Raw genomic sequence first — 14,845 nt, forward strand, 5'->3', positions numbered from 1 at the left:
TCATCTGGCGCCCTGAGAGAAGGCCTCTCCCTCCCTGTCCATTGCCTGGCAGCAGGGCCTGATAAGACAGGTGGCTGGCTTTGAGGACTGGGTGTGCCACATCTGAAAACACTGACTCGGGCAGTAGTCGGCAAGAGGTCCCTCTCCCTGGGTTCCGATTGCCCAGAGCAATCCTGGTCTCCTATTTCCTGGGACTCAGTTATACTTGTGTTGGTAACCATAAAAAAACTGAGTTTACCTCTCAGTGTGGTGGTGCCTTCCTGTCAGCCACCTGAGGCAGGAGGGCAGTGAGTGCAAGGCCGTCTAGGCTGCAATAAGACCCTATATCTTAAAAAAAGAGCAAGAGGAACATGAGAAAACTCAGGCGGTAAAGGCACCCAATGCCAAGGCTGCCCCCCTGAATTCAACTCCCTGGACACATAGGGCAAAGGTGAAAACAGCTCCAAAAAGTCATTCCTGAACCTTCACATGTATGTCTATACACAATCAATCAACCAATCAATAAATCAATCATTAAATAAATGTTTTTAAAAATATAGAGGGTTTACCTGTGTGGTCAAACAGGTAGAGTAAAAGTGGCCTCTTAAGCTGATTTAAGAAAGAAAAAAAAAAGACTAAGAATTTCCCCTGGGGCAGTGGGCAATTCCAAAGGAGACAGTGTCTACTCTAGCCAGTAGTGCTGAGGCCTTGTCCCCAACTCTAAAGGAGATTTTTCTCAATGTGGCAGCATTGGAAGGGACAAAGAAATCCCTGCCAAAAGAGACACTTGGGTCTCTCACTTCTGCTAACAGAGTTCTAAACAAAGCCTGCTCAAACTGTGATGCTCAAAAATCCTGGCCCAGCCACATGGGGAGGGGGTCCCTGAGGTTTGCAGTTTGTCAGACACCTTGCCAGCCAGACTGGAGCCAAGACGGTGGTGGTGGAGTGGTGGGTGGGCCACGCCCTGGCCAGGACTGCCTAGCTATGCCCTGCTCTGTAACACTTCAGGGAACCTATGTACACCCGAAAGCACACAGTCCACCCTCCAGATGCAAAGACTGGCTCCACATGCATCCACTCTATCAAGCACCGCACTAAAGGGGAGGAAGAGGTGGTGGGGGTTTCAGTAAGGAGCAGGGACAAAGCCATGTATTCGTGCCAAGTCCTGCGTTGAACTATCATGGCATCTGGAAATTACAGGCATGACACAGCCATCGCTAAAAATAGATGCTGGACATCTGGAGGGATGGGAACCCAGACCTCCTATGTCCTAGGCAGAACACGGTATACATAATAAATAAATAAATCTAAGAAGAAGAAGAGGAAGAACCATGGTCTGTAGCCAGAGAATCAAGCAAGGCACATTCTTTTGGAACAGCCTTGGAGGAGTCTTTCCTGCCTTGCATACCCAGCTTCCATGGTCCAAGAAGGACGCTTCTGCCCATCCATCCCCACCCGCATGAACAGATACATAGCAAAGCCAGTTGATGCAGCCAGCTGAGGCTTCTTTATTTTGGAAAATACAATTGAACTGGGTTTTGAGGGGAGGTGGGGGGTATCTAGGTAGGTATGCCAAATGGAACATTCCAGAGGGCTAGGGCTGATTCTCTGGTGGGTCTCTCATTGTCTCCTCCATGGGCAGCTGCAAGAGCCCAGGCTGGCAACGTCTCCAGTGGCCGTTCACTTGGGCAGGACATCAGAGGACTCAGACACCAGTTTCCCGTCGCGGGTTTCAATCTTCTTCACAACCACAGCCTTGGTGCGACTGTAAGTGCTGGAGCCCCCGACAGAGCCGAAGCCAGGCTGGAAGGAGCTCACGCCATAGCTGAAGCCAGGGCTGGCAAGTCCCCCGTAGGCTGAGTTAAGCCCTCCTGGTCCAGGACAAGGGAGAGAGACAGCCAAATGAGCACAGGCTTAGGGCCCTCTCTCCCTAATGGCTCTCTGCTACCCACAGATGAGAGGCTGGCCCAGACCTGACTGATGACTATGTGGGTCACATCTCAGCTGTCTGGAGAAGCAGCCCCAACATGGAAACGCTTCCCTTGCAGCTACATGTGCCTGACAAGCACTCACGTGAGCCCTTCTCTCGGCAGCTTGGAGGGAAATGTGAAGATGCATAAAAGCCCACAATAACACATGTGGGGAACTTACATGGGCCTAGTGCACAGCTTGCGACTTTCTATTATGAATGTGCTCTTTAGGTCCTTAGTCTGTCACCATTCACTTTGTCCCTGTCAACTGCTGAGCACAGCCTCTCCCAGAGCCCTGACCTCCTTGGTCCCCTGCCTTTCATCCCCAAGGACACTCACCTGAGTAGCCACTGCTGGTCTTTGTATGGATGCTCAAGTTCTGCATCCCAGACTCTAGCCTGTAACCAGATGCATGGGTGTCAGTTCCAACTCTTGTCCTCCCACAGCAGAATCCAAATCCCAGGAGGGCTCCAAACAGCACCCACCCTCCCCATTCCAGGTCCCATGAGAGACCTCCAGACCCACCTGCTCTCCTCGCCCTCCAGCAGCTTCCTGTAGGTAGCGATCTCGATGTCCAGGGCCAGCTTGACGTTCATGAGCTCCTGGTACTCACGCAGCTGCCTGGCCATGTCCTGCTTGGCCTGCTGCAGGGCAGCCTCCAACTGGGCCAGCTTGGCATTGGCATCCTTAATGGCCATCTCCCCACGCTGCTCGGCATCAGCAATGGCCGCCTCCAGGGTAGCTTTCTGTGGGGACGGAGACATATGAGCAGATGGTACCTGGTACATCTCCTCCTTCAAATCCCTCCACACTGAGTTTCTTCTTTTTATTGTCATTTATTTTGAAGCCCAGGCTGGACTGGAACTCACTCTATAACCCAAGCTGGCCTTGAACTTACAACAGTCCTCCTGTTTAAGCCTACCAACTATTGGGGTTACCAGCTTGCACCACCATGCCTGGTTATATGCGGTACTGAACCTAGGGCTTTGGGCTTGCTAGGCAAGTACTTGAGCAACTGAGCTGCATGCCCAGGCCCCACCTTGAGCTTCTGTGAAAGTCTCCCATCCCCAACTTAGACCAACTCCATCCAGCTAAAAGGAAATTCTATGGATCACACTGAAGAAGCCTGAGAAGCAATGGGAGCCGCTCCCAGCCATTTCCCCCTCACTTCCACCTGTGGCAATGAAGCTTTGCTTTATCTAAATCGGATCCTAACTTCTAGAATTTTCATAAAGTAGCAACACCCAACCTTGCCCCACATGTGGCAGACTAAGTAGAAAAGCCCTGGGGGGATAGGACCTGGATTCTAGTCAGTCAACCCGAGACACTACCCACGGAGAACCCCACAGCAGCTAAGACAGCTCATTAGAAACTGCCCTCCCACTCTCAACCCTGGTTCCCTTCCTGACCTCCTCTCCTCAGTCCCACCCAAGCCCAGCAGTACCTGGCCTTTGAGGCCGTCAATCTCTGCCTGCAGGCGGCTGATGTTGCGGTTCATTTCAGAGATCTCAGTCTTTGTGCGGCGCAAATCATCCCCGTGCTTCCCAGCCAGGGTCTGCAATTCCTCATACTGCAGGGGCAAGAAGGGAAGTGAGCCTCCTCTTAGTCAAGCCACAGAAGCCTGGGTCATTTCATCCACCAGCCTTCTATATATGGGAAGAAGTAGCATAAGTAGGTATATGCACACGCACGCGCGCGCACACACGCACACACACACACACACACACACACACACACACACACACACACACAAAGGTCCCTTTCCGAAACTCCAGGCTTTCATTCTGCAAAGCCAGCCCCCAGCAGGTGTAGTGGGATTTGGAACCCTGCTCCATCCTCATGATACAGGGCACATAACTGGCCAGGAAGGAAGACCCAGGCTTGTAAACTTGTTCATTACCTTAACCTGGTACATGCTTTCAGCCTCAGCCCGGCTGCGGTTGGCGATGTCCTCATACTGGGCCTTGACCTCGGCAATGATGCTGTCCATGTCCAGGGAGCGGCTGTTGTCCATAGACAGCACCACAGACGTGTCTGAGATCTGAGACTGCAGCTCACGGATCTCCTGTAGGGCAGGGATGTGGTGGTAAGGCTGTGTCTCTGTACACAGGGTCCTTTGCAACATGACAAAGGAGCAAGTGACAGCTAGAGCTTAGAGACAGCAAAGTTAACAGTGTAAGGAAGACGGTCAGAGCTCAGAACCATGGAAGGAACCATCAAGGAAAACCTAAAGTTAGGTAAGTAACCAAGAGGAAGATCCGGGGACCACTCTCGGCCCCAATACTAAACCGAGAGGCCTTAAGACAGCATAAAGACCAGGAATAAGGGCTTCGAGGGCATCACGGGTCTATTAGGCTGGGCTGCCACTGAGGACCTAGAATGGGTTGTTTCCCTTCTAAGAGCCCATTTCCCATTTCAAGTCGGGCTTGGAGCCTCTCTAACAGTGTTAGCTGGTGGCTGTGGCTATGGGGCCCTTGTTGAGTGGTGTGCTGGAAGACAGGGACAGACTGCCTGGGTGCCCAAGGATACTGACAGGCTGAGGGACCTCCCCACTCCAGCCCCTGAGAAAGTACCTCTTCATGGATCTGCCGAAGGAAGTTGATCTCATCAGTCAGCCCTTCCAGGCGGGACTCCAGTTCAACCTTGTTCATATATGCTTCATCCACATCCTGAGGGTGAGGTGAGGGACCTGAGTTCAATACCCAGGGGCTCCCCAACATCTGTCCATGGTTGAGACTGGAGGCTGGCCCTCCAGTCCAGCCACTGTCTATTCCCTTGAATCCCAATCATGAACTTTATTTATCTCTGCTTCCAGCATGGCCTACCCCACCCTTCCTCCAGAAAGCTAAGGTTAGACCACTAATCTAGTCCAGTATGATACTTGGAACACTATCTAACTGCAGGAAACACTCTGTGTTGTCTACCTTTCCAGCGTGTTGTCTGGAAGGCATTAGATGGCAAAAGAATTTGTCCTATTCCTTAGAAAGCAAGGAGGTCATCAGAAAACTCCTAGTCTGAGTCTCAAAGCTCGGCCTCCTGTGTCTTTTCTTCTTTTTTAAAATGTATTTTTATTATTTTTAATTATGCGTAAGTGTGTATGCGTGCATGTGATTATGTACATGTGAGTTCAGGGGCCCTCAGAGGCCCGAGGCATCAGATCCCCTGGAGCTGCAGTTACAGGCAGCTGTGAGCCATTTCATGAGGATGCTAAGAACTGAACTCAGGTCCTCTGAAGAGAGGCAAGTGCTCTTAACCACTGTGCCATCTGTGTAGATCCCAGTCCCTCACCTTTTTGATGAGGACAAATTCGTTCTCCATCTCTGTACGCTTGTTGATCTCATCCTCATACCTAGTAAGAAAAGACTTGGAGTCAGTGGATGAAGGTGAAGGCTGCCCGGGTCTGCCTCTGCCAGGGACAGAGCCCAATGCAGCACACATGCATGCATAGCTAAACACAAGCATGCAGAGACCTTCACTCCTACCCACCGTGTTTTCTGATGAGGGAAATGAATATCTAGAATGTTTAGTGCAGACATACAAGGCATGAGAGGCTGGTCTTTCTGCCCTCGCCACCATGTCCCTCTCCCCCACCCAACCTTGTTCTCAGCCAGTGGAGAGGCCAAGAGCAGAAACGCATGCTCCAAATACACACTAGATTTGGACTGTTGAGAGAGTTAGCATGGGGCTGACGTGAGACCTCAGAGCACTCTCTGGAGCTTGCAGAGATCATGGCTGCTCGTGTAAACGTGAGCACTGCTAGCTGCCTCTCTCATTTAAGTGCAAAACAAATCTTACTGTGTAGCTCTGGCTGTCCTAGAACTCACTATGAAGATCAGATTGTGCTTGCATAATCCTCTTGCCTCTGTCTCCTGGTGACAAATGTATGTACTCTATTTAAACATGGGTATTTAAAAATGTGGGTACTCTATTTAAACAGGAAATTTGTTTCCCAAATCTAGGCAGTGCTGAGACTGAAAGCAGGCTAATGCTATTATCATCTTGAATGGCGAGCATAAAAATAGATTGCTGCGAACAAACTAATCACACGGCCACAGGACCAAACTGCCCATAAACAAAGGGCAGTGGGGCAAGGTAATATGATTTCAATCGGGGAGGGGCTCACTTGTTTTTGAAGTCCTCCACCAGGCCCTGCATGTTGCCAAGCTCCGCCTCCAACTTCAGCTTCTCCTGGCCCAGGGCTTCCAGCTGCCGTCGCAGGTTGTTGATGTAGCTCTCAAACATGTTGTCCATGTTGCTCCTCGATGTCTTCTGCTGCTGCAACAGGCTCCACTTGGTCTCCAGCATCTTGTTCTGCTGCTCCAAGAAGCGCACCTGCACGGGGAGGGCACAGCAAAAACGGCTCACTTCAGGTTATGGTCGAGGTCCCGAGGGACACAACCGCTGTTTGTTCCCCTGAGCTCCGGGCACCTCTGAGCCGGGGAATAGCAGTGAGATGGTGGCGTCAGGAGCCGCGTCCCTCCAGCATGTGGCACGGGGGAAGGCTTGCGGGTCCCTCCAGCATGTGGCACGGGGGAAGTCTTGCGGGTCCCTCCGGCACTTGGCACGGGGGAAGGCTAGCGGGTCCCTCCAGCATGTGGCACGGGGGAAGGCTAGCCGGTGCCTGCAGCACACACCTTATTTACATGGACTATACACCACAGATCAATAAAAAACAGCCCCATTTTCTAAAGGCACTGATTACCTTTTATATAAGATTGAGAACAGTGAAGATCAGTCACATCCAACACTCTCAACCATCATGGGGGGGGGGGAAGGGGGCTCTGAAGAAAGGCCCTGGAAATTTTAGGGCACTTTCTCCCTAAGGTCCAGAATGCTTGCTTAGACTTCTATGTCAATACTACTTCTAATGCGAGCTGTATAACTTGGTCTGGGTCTCCCCACCCTTGAAAAAGCCTCCGGAAGCACAGACAGGCCCTCTGGGGAACCCATTCTCCCCCACCCACCCACCCCCACCCACCCCCCCACCCCCACCCACCCCCCCCACCCCCCCCCCCACCCGCCGCAGCAACCTTTGAGATTCACAGACTCTGGAGTCTCTTCATGCTCTTGCCCAGTATCCACAACCCTCCCCTCCTACCAAGACATGGTACAGGAGAAACTTTTTCATGCAGATAATAGAGTGCTCCAAAGGAGAGGACGCTGTAGCTCTTTAATCTGGGGAACCAGAAAGAGTACGTCCAGCGTGTACAGTCAGATTTCGGTTCCCACAACCCATAATATAGAGCCTTTCTTCCCATAATTACTAAAAAATAAACCAATAGCCCTAGTGATTCTAGCATTTCATCCTAATGGAATGCTGAATTCGGGCCAGGCGCTGCAAAACTCCCCTGCGAGCTGAGCAGGTAGAAACTGATTTAGGACCCATCCATTTGACAAATGAGGAAGTCAAATTTGACAACATGGCCTATCCACGGAAACTGTGGGTCCCCGTAACCAGAAGTTTCACACCACACCTGCACCAACTGCTCCCCTTCGGGGGGCAACGAGAAGCTAGGGGCCCATGGACAGCAACTAGCAAGCCCTGGTTAAAAAGGGGGGCGCAGGTGCTCCTGAGGCCTCCTACTCCATGGGCTCCTCTGCATGGTGTTTTCCCTCCTCCCGTTCCCACACAGCCACTTAGGATCCAGTCAGCAGAAAGGGCCAATCGTCCCAGGGCCACGAAGGCCACCTAGCAACAGAACTGCAAAATCTGGCCTGCCTCTGGGCTTGCGAAGGAACCAGGCGATTGGGGCGGAGCCAGGGTAGGAAGCATAAAAGGGGTACAAGGGCCAAGCAGACAGATGGGCGTTGGTAGGCCGATGCTATCTGAGGCCATAAACTCCGGTTTTAACAGGTCATGAAACCGGGGTGGAGTGTCCAACGCCCGCAGACTTTGGATCCCGCACCAGCTTTCCCGAGGCGCAGCCCCGCGACTCCCCCCACGCCCGACGCCAGAGCTCCTCCTGGTGGAAGGGCAGACCCAAGACACCGACCTCCGCCCTGGCTCCGCAGCGGCCCCGCCCACACCCGGCGAGCAAGGCAGGGGCCAAGCAGTGACTCAGCCTGAGCAGTTTTTGCTTCTGGGCACCAAAAACCTCCATCTACGTTTGCCGGGTTCAATCAAGACACCTGCGACCTTCTACAATCCTACCCAACCCTTCATTATTTAACAGGAAGAAAGAAAAATGCACCAGGGCACCAATAGGAAATCTTGGGGCAGTGCGAGGGGGGAGGTTTCCCTGACACCAGAGAGCTGAGCGACAGTGAAGGCGCCAGGCCCGCCAGTGGATAGGCAGGTCAGAGCGCGGCAGGTCAGAGCGCGGGATTCCGGTGAGGGAGTGCAAGAGGAAGACGCCCCAGGATTTAGTAGGAGCACTTCAGACTCTCTCGTCCCAAACCAAAGTGTATGAGAGAAGCTAGAAGGGAGTGTGGCCAGGATGGGTGGGGCACAACAGGAGTTTAGGGCGGGGGGGGGGAGGCTAGAGATGTACCCATCCTATGTGACGGAAAAAGAAAGGACGTAGGACAGTTAATCGAGCAGAGAAGATTCTCACCTTGTCAATGAAGGAGGCGAACTTGTTGTTAAGAGATTTAATCTGCTCCTTCTCTTGGGTGCGCACGGCCTGGATGTTGGGGTCCACCTCCAGCTTCAAGGGGCTCAGCAGGCTCTGGTTCACCGTGACTGCTGTGATACCTCCTCCTACACCAGCCCCGCTGAAGCCACCCAGACCCATGCTGGAGCCCAGGCCGCCCCGGAAGCTGCTGCCGCTGCCCACCCGGGAAAAGCTGGAAGAGCTGATGCGCGCACCGGGTCCACTCGTGTACGAACGGCTGCTGAAGGCCCGGGGGCCGGAGGTGGACACCTTGTAGGTCTTCTGGGTCACCCTGATGGACATGGTGAAGTCTGGAGTGAAGGCGGTGAGCTGAAGACAGAGGTTCAAGAGCAAGCGGAGCAGCTGCTGCTAGGCCGTGGGACAGCGCCCAGCAAAGGCCCTTTATAAAAGAAGGCCCAGCCCCAGGGGAGGGAAAAAGACCTCTTACCTGAGTGGCTAGACACTGAGAGGGCAGGGCCTAAGCCAACGTCTGCTACCTCCAGGCAGGACTCAGGTGAGGGCAGTAGAGAGCCGTTCCCACCTGGGATCTCTCTCCAACCCCACCCTAAAATCCAGGAGAGAGCAGTTGAGCTTCCTGAGGTCAGGCAGAAAGCCTGGGGTCCCCCAGCACTGGAATCTGGGTATCGTGTCTCCTGCTCTTCTGTGAGAACTACTCTGGGAAATCTGGGTGAAAAGTGTTCCCTGGCATCAGGGGTCTTTAAAAAATAAAGAAAACAGAGTATCAGATCAACCAGGCTGCTTGAACTCACTATATCACCAAAGCTTTCACCACCCCGCCACTGAAGATCTGGGTTTGTGGGTGTACCCTGCCACATCTGGCTGGTCTCTTCTAACAATTCAAAGAAACACTCGGTTAGATGGGGCTAACCAGTCTGGCCAGCAGGACCCTTCCATTCCCAGGCTCCTATTTACCTTGTCTGTCCAGGTTACAGCACCACCACCCCGCCCGCCTCCCTACACCACATCCTGCAAACCACAGGCTGCCAAAGGGTGCTAAGTAGTATTGGAGGAATGAATGAGCAAACCCATGCTATAGCTGTCCTCTCTCTGAGTGCAAGGTAAAGAGAAATCAAACCCAGCTCTTTCTCTGGACACAGCCCAGTACTGTCCTTTCCTGCAGACCCCAGAATTCTCCGGGACAGACAGGGCACTGCAGGCCTCAGGAAATAACAAAGAATGAAGAACAGAGGCCAAGGCAGAAAGGGACCCCGAGAACAGAGGAAAGGTATGGGGGTCTTTGTTGTTGCTCCTTTGGGGACACCTTCCAGAGGCTCCCAGTGCAATGAGTCACCGGAAGTGAGGAGGTAGAAAGTGGAACGGGATGGCCCTGCTGGTGAGTCATTCTCCAGCCACCTGGACCCTCGGCCTCTTCCCCAGCCCCCAAATGGCATGGTATGATGAGGGAAGTGTCCTCTACCGACACCTGTCTCTCTGAACTCATTATCCCATTATCAGAGTGAGTCAAGAGAGCAAGTTGGGGCGCAGCATGCACCTGTGGGAGGCTGCCCTTCAGGCCTGGGTGGGGCAGGCTGTGGCAGGTCGTGGGTGGAAGGCAAGAGGTTTGGGTCCCCAAGGCAAAGATTCTACCTGCAATTAAATTACCAGATGGATTGTGCTCTCTGGAAGGTACTGCAGGATGTGTGTGGGGATTGGGTAGGTCTTAATTCGGGAAACCAGAAGATGACAGACATCTAAATAGCCTAGGGGGCAGGGTAGATGGCAGAACCCTTAAAACACAAAACAGTGAAAGGGGGCAAACAGCCCCTCTAGGAGAGCAGTCTATGGATCGTTCCCCTTCTCCAGGAAAACACCCACGATCCCAGAAGTCAGCCATATACAGGCACATATAGGCCCCTACCAAAAGGGACAGAGACCCAGAAATCCACTCCTAAACACACACAGACAAGCTCCTTTCACACCACACACACACACACACACATCTGTGGTCACTTCCAGAAAGGCCATTCTAGCATTTCCAAAGGGCACGCAATGACCATGCGGCTTCCTTGCATGCCTTCTGCCTCTAGCCCAGCCCTCAGTCCCCCATCTTAGCCTTCCAGCATGCTAGGAAGAGGGAAATCCAGTTCGAGCCTATTACACCAGGCCACCTCTCCCAGCCCCTCAAAGAGCACTCCATTTGAAGGTGGGAAGCGATTTGGGCGTGTGTTCACTACCCCCTCTCAATACAGGCCCATACCCAGCAAGACTGGAGACTTTTTTTTCCAGCAAACTGAAGGGAGGGAACTGGGGCTGGTGCCAAACCAGTGAGAGAAAACGGAAGGAGAAAAGGAGGGCTGGTCAGACAGGTATGGCAGCCCTGAGGAGGGACAGCCAACTAGCTCTCCCTTTCGTCCCTTCCCCCACACTTTTGGAGGGACCAGAAGGGGAAATGCTCCTAAAGAATTGATTTGGACATAAAAGCTAGCGACCCAGCACCCTTCCTGAAATCTCAGCTTCCTCCACACTAGCCACCTGACTCCTTGGTCCTAGGAGTGTCTCTTAAGGTGAGGACAAAGGGACAAAATGGCAAAGTCCCCAAGCTGTGTAGACTAGAGCATCAACCCAAAGCTCACGGGGGAGGCGCCCCTCATTCCTGGGGCAGAAACAATTGCATATCGCTTGTCAATTTCCTGTTAGTGCCCAGAGACCCCAACCAACCCCTCCCAGCATGACCCCTGCTCATCAAGAGAGACCAGAGCTGCTCTCTCCAAAGGCTTCTGCCTAGAACTTCTCCGGGATAGAGGGGAAAGGCCCCAGGGACTAGGGCCAAGTGGTCAGGAGAGAAAGAACCGGCCTGGGGCAGCCACGGCTACAGCTCCTTGTAAGGCAGTCTCTGACCACTGTGGTCACAGCAGAAGTGACGCACACGCTTGTGATGAGGTGAGTGTCCCCTGCGCAGACAGCTCTGTCCTGCTCTGCTTTTTTTGTCCCCAGAGCTATGGGGTAAGGAGGACACATTCTCCCTCTGTTAAGACGCAGCTCCCTCCAGTCTCTGCACACCCACACACAAATAAATGTAATTTTAAAAATACAATTTTTGAAAAAAGAAGAAAATATTAGTGGCTAGGAAGGTAGCTCAATTGCTTGCCTTGCATGCCACAAACCCTGGGTTTGGTGCCAGCCCACATAAACGGGGTGTGGCGGTCCACGCCTATAATTCCAGCACTCGGGAGGTGAAGGCAGGAGGAACAGAAGTTCAGGGTCATCCTCAGTTACATTTTGAGTTTAAGGCCAACCTGAGATACAAGGACCCTGTCTCAGAGGAGGAAGGAGAGAGGGGAGATTCAGAAGCATAAATGAGTTCCATATAAGGAACAGTTAAGTTTGTAGACCAGACCTGGGACTAGCAACAGGAGGAAACGCAAAAGCTGTCCCTGCATGAGGATGGTGTCCTAAAGGCAGTCAAATCACTTTGAACAATGGAACAATTTTAAATATTGATAGGCGGCAGCATATAAATAGCCGGGGGTACACTGAGGCAGCTGAACAATTTAAATAGGAAGCCACAGATGGCATGGACAGCCATCTGCAAGCCACAGAATTAGTAATGAAGCTGATTGCTGGCTCTGTGTATACTGTGAGCCTCAAGGTGAAATTGTTCATTGCCATGCCTGACAAACAGAGATGTGTGTGACAGGCAAGTGTTCCATCACGGGGCTAGAGCCCCAGCATCTCGTCAGTCCTGCATTTTGAGACAGTCTCACTAAGTTGCCCTTGCTGGCCTGAACTCAGTCTGTCATCCAGGTTGCTATTGTCACCTCCTGCCTCAATCCTCTAGACAGATGGGAGGAATTACAGACTGGGGCCACCAGGCTTAGCTGATGGATATTTTTTTTTCATGGAAGGTCATGACTGATGACCAAAAAAAAAGCAAGCAAGCTCAGGAAGTGTTCATTCTAGTACAGTCACAATGACACTTACATGGCACCAGAAGATGCCTTGTAAGTATTATAAATGCCTTATAATAGCTGTGCAGTGGTGGTGCACACCTTTAATCCCAAAACTTAGGGAGGCAGAGTCAGGTGGATCTCTGAGTTCGAGGCCAGCCTGGTCTACAGAGCGAGTTCCAGAACAGCCAGAGCAACACAGGGGAAAACATCATCTCGAAAACCATTCATAAGAATGCTATAAAATAGGTAGAAGGATAGAACTGACTCTCACAAGTTGTCCTCTGTCCTTCATAGGCACACCATGGCATGTGCATGCACACACACAAGAATGAATCAATGAACGAATGAATGAAAGAAACATGGCAAAGTCATACAGCTATGTGGCTCTGTCTCCCTGCTTAGGACTGTGACATGCTCTCCATAGGGCAATGAAGAATGAGAGTTTAACAGTGCGAGATGGGCGCCCAGAAAGACGAGTCTAAGAGAGACTGTGAACAGCCATAGTTGATGGGAACAACAGTGTCATTGGGCCCAAGAAAACTGGAGAACCCTGTGTTGGGTGAGGCGGCCAAGTGTCCTTCTTCACACCACTGACGTTTGAAGCCCACCTGGTCTACAACAATGAAAACTTCCAAGTTTCCATTTGACCTTCTCCTCCTTTCTTTCCCATCCCTTGGAATATCCTAGGCCCATCCTTTAGGGGAAGTCTTTTGTAGTTGGAAAAACATCTTCCAATCACACCCCTAAATGCCTGTGATTCATGGGGCTGGCTAGGGATCTCTGAATGCCCAGCTACCCCATAACTTGCCAGGGCAGGACAAGGAAGCTAACAAATCAGATGCAAATGCCTCTGGCTCTGGATATTCTGGACTATTCGAGAAAGAGACAACTGGGGCCAGGGCTGTTCAGTTGGAAAAGTGGCTGGCCAGCATGTACGGTAGCCCCACTCCCGGTACCACATACAGTAAGCATTGCAGTGAACCTGTAATCTTACCTCTTGGAGGTAGATGCAAGAGTATCAGAAGTTCAAGGTCACCTTCAGCAACATAGCAAGTTCAGGGTCAGCCTGGACTATATAGTAATCTCAGAACCAATGGACTGTCCCCAGGTAGAGAGAAGGGTCCTTTCCTGCTTTCCAGGGGCACAGGGTCAGTGATGCATCCAAAGCAGACATAAAGGAGAAGACAGTGACAGGGTGGCCTTTGGGAAGTGTCTCAGTCCACTGTGACTGAGGCCATCACCAACCTTCTGCACAGTAGTGTCATACACAAAATGGCCATTTCTGAGTGGCAGGATGGAGAACAGAAGGGTTCTGATACTGGGTCTGGGGAGAGAGGAGAGAATAGGGAGCAGAGGGTAAGAAGACAGGGCGCTTTGGGATGCACACTTAATGGCCAATGTGGTCAGAGCCCACCCTGCCCGGCCATGCCATCAGATACCCTGGCCAGGGACTGGCTTAGGGAGAACGCTCTGGTCTGTGTAGTGAGGTATAGAAGGAGGAACAAGAAGCATTAGAGAGCAAAGAAACAGGCACAGCCAGGGTTGCCTTGGAAGCAAGACTAGGGATCAAAGGGCCCAGATCAGAGCTGGAGGCCACAAATACTCATATGTGACAGAGCCTTAGTAAAGCACCAGCCATAAAAGCAACTGCAGTCTTAGAGAGGAAAGGCCAAGGGAGTCTCCTGGAAAGGGAGTGCCCCAAGGCCAGCCCTGCCCACCAGTCCATCTGCTTGCCTCTGATCTAGGATAATCTTCCTGTGGCCCATAGGTCCCACCTGTCAGCTTCCTCCTGCGATACTCATGGGTGTGTCTAAACTGCCTCTGATACTTACAGCTGCACCAACATCACCCAAGTTTCATGAGTCTGTGTAGCATTTGGATACCTAAGGAATTTGGCTTCGGTCTTTGGAAAGCAATGAGGAGTTTTAGTTGGGTGGAACTGATGCTAATTGACAGGCTGTTGTTTTAAATTATTAGTAGTATTTGTGTAAGGTGTGTGTGTGTGTGTGTGTGTGGTCAAGCTGAGGTTGCACAGCATGTGAGTAAGCAGCTGAAGGCAGGTTCTGGAGATCAAAATGAGGTCACCATGCCTGTGCAGCAAATGGCTTTTCTGGCTGAGCCATCCTGCTGGCCAGGCAGAGCAAGTGCTTTTGGGAGTAAGTATACAGATGAACGCAAAGCTGGGCAGGACCTCGGTTCTCTCCCAGAAAAGCAACTCGCATGCCACACAACCTCAGTTGTACCTCAGAGCTCCTCCATCCCCTCACATGCACACACGCGTGCACACACACACACACACACACGAGTTCTGCCCTTTCCCTTACCTGTGGCCCATGCACATATCCCAAGGAGGGCAGCCACCTTACATCCCCATGATGCATACGACCAAGAG

At 52.0% G+C, this 14,845-nt stretch overlaps 1 protein-coding gene across 1 annotated transcript; it reads right to left on the reverse strand.

The window, feature by feature from the left end:
• Window positions 1-1,463: 1,463 nt before the first annotated feature.
• On the reverse strand, window positions 1,464-8,940 carry Krt8 (keratin 8). Its single transcript, XM_038341313.2, has 9 exons — window positions 8,504-8,940; window positions 6,073-6,281; window positions 5,238-5,298; window positions 4,523-4,618; window positions 3,850-4,014; window positions 3,394-3,519; window positions 2,475-2,695; window positions 2,289-2,347; window positions 1,464-1,850 (listed from the first exon to the last, which is right to left on the reverse strand). Exons 1-9 carry the CDS (start codon window positions 8,843-8,845, stop codon window positions 1,660-1,662), a joined length of 1,470 nt encoding a protein of 489 aa, XP_038197241.1. The 5' UTR covers window positions 8,846-8,940; the 3' UTR covers window positions 1,464-1,659.
• Window positions 8,941-14,845: the final 5,905 nt, after the last annotated feature.

Source organism: Arvicola amphibius, chromosome 9, assembly GCF_903992535.2.
Source record: "Arvicola amphibius chromosome 9, mArvAmp1.2, whole genome shotgun sequence".
NCBI lineage: Eukaryota > Metazoa > Chordata > Mammalia > Rodentia > Cricetidae > Arvicola > Arvicola amphibius.

Excerpts from the sequence above, each read along its gene's own strand:
- Krt8 (XM_038341313.2), bottom strand. The coding sequence starts at position 8,845 with ATGTCCATCAGGGTGACCCAGAAGACCTACAAGGTGTCCACCTCCGGC. Across the intron at positions 5,299-6,072 it reads GTGGAGGACTTCAAAAACAA|GTATGAGGATGAGATCAACA; the intron begins GTGAGCCCCTCC and ends TTTTCTTACTAG. Across the intron at positions 4,619-5,237 it reads AATTTGTCCTCATCAAAAAG|GATGTGGATGAAGCATATAT; the intron begins GTGAGGGACTGG and ends CCTCACCCTCAG.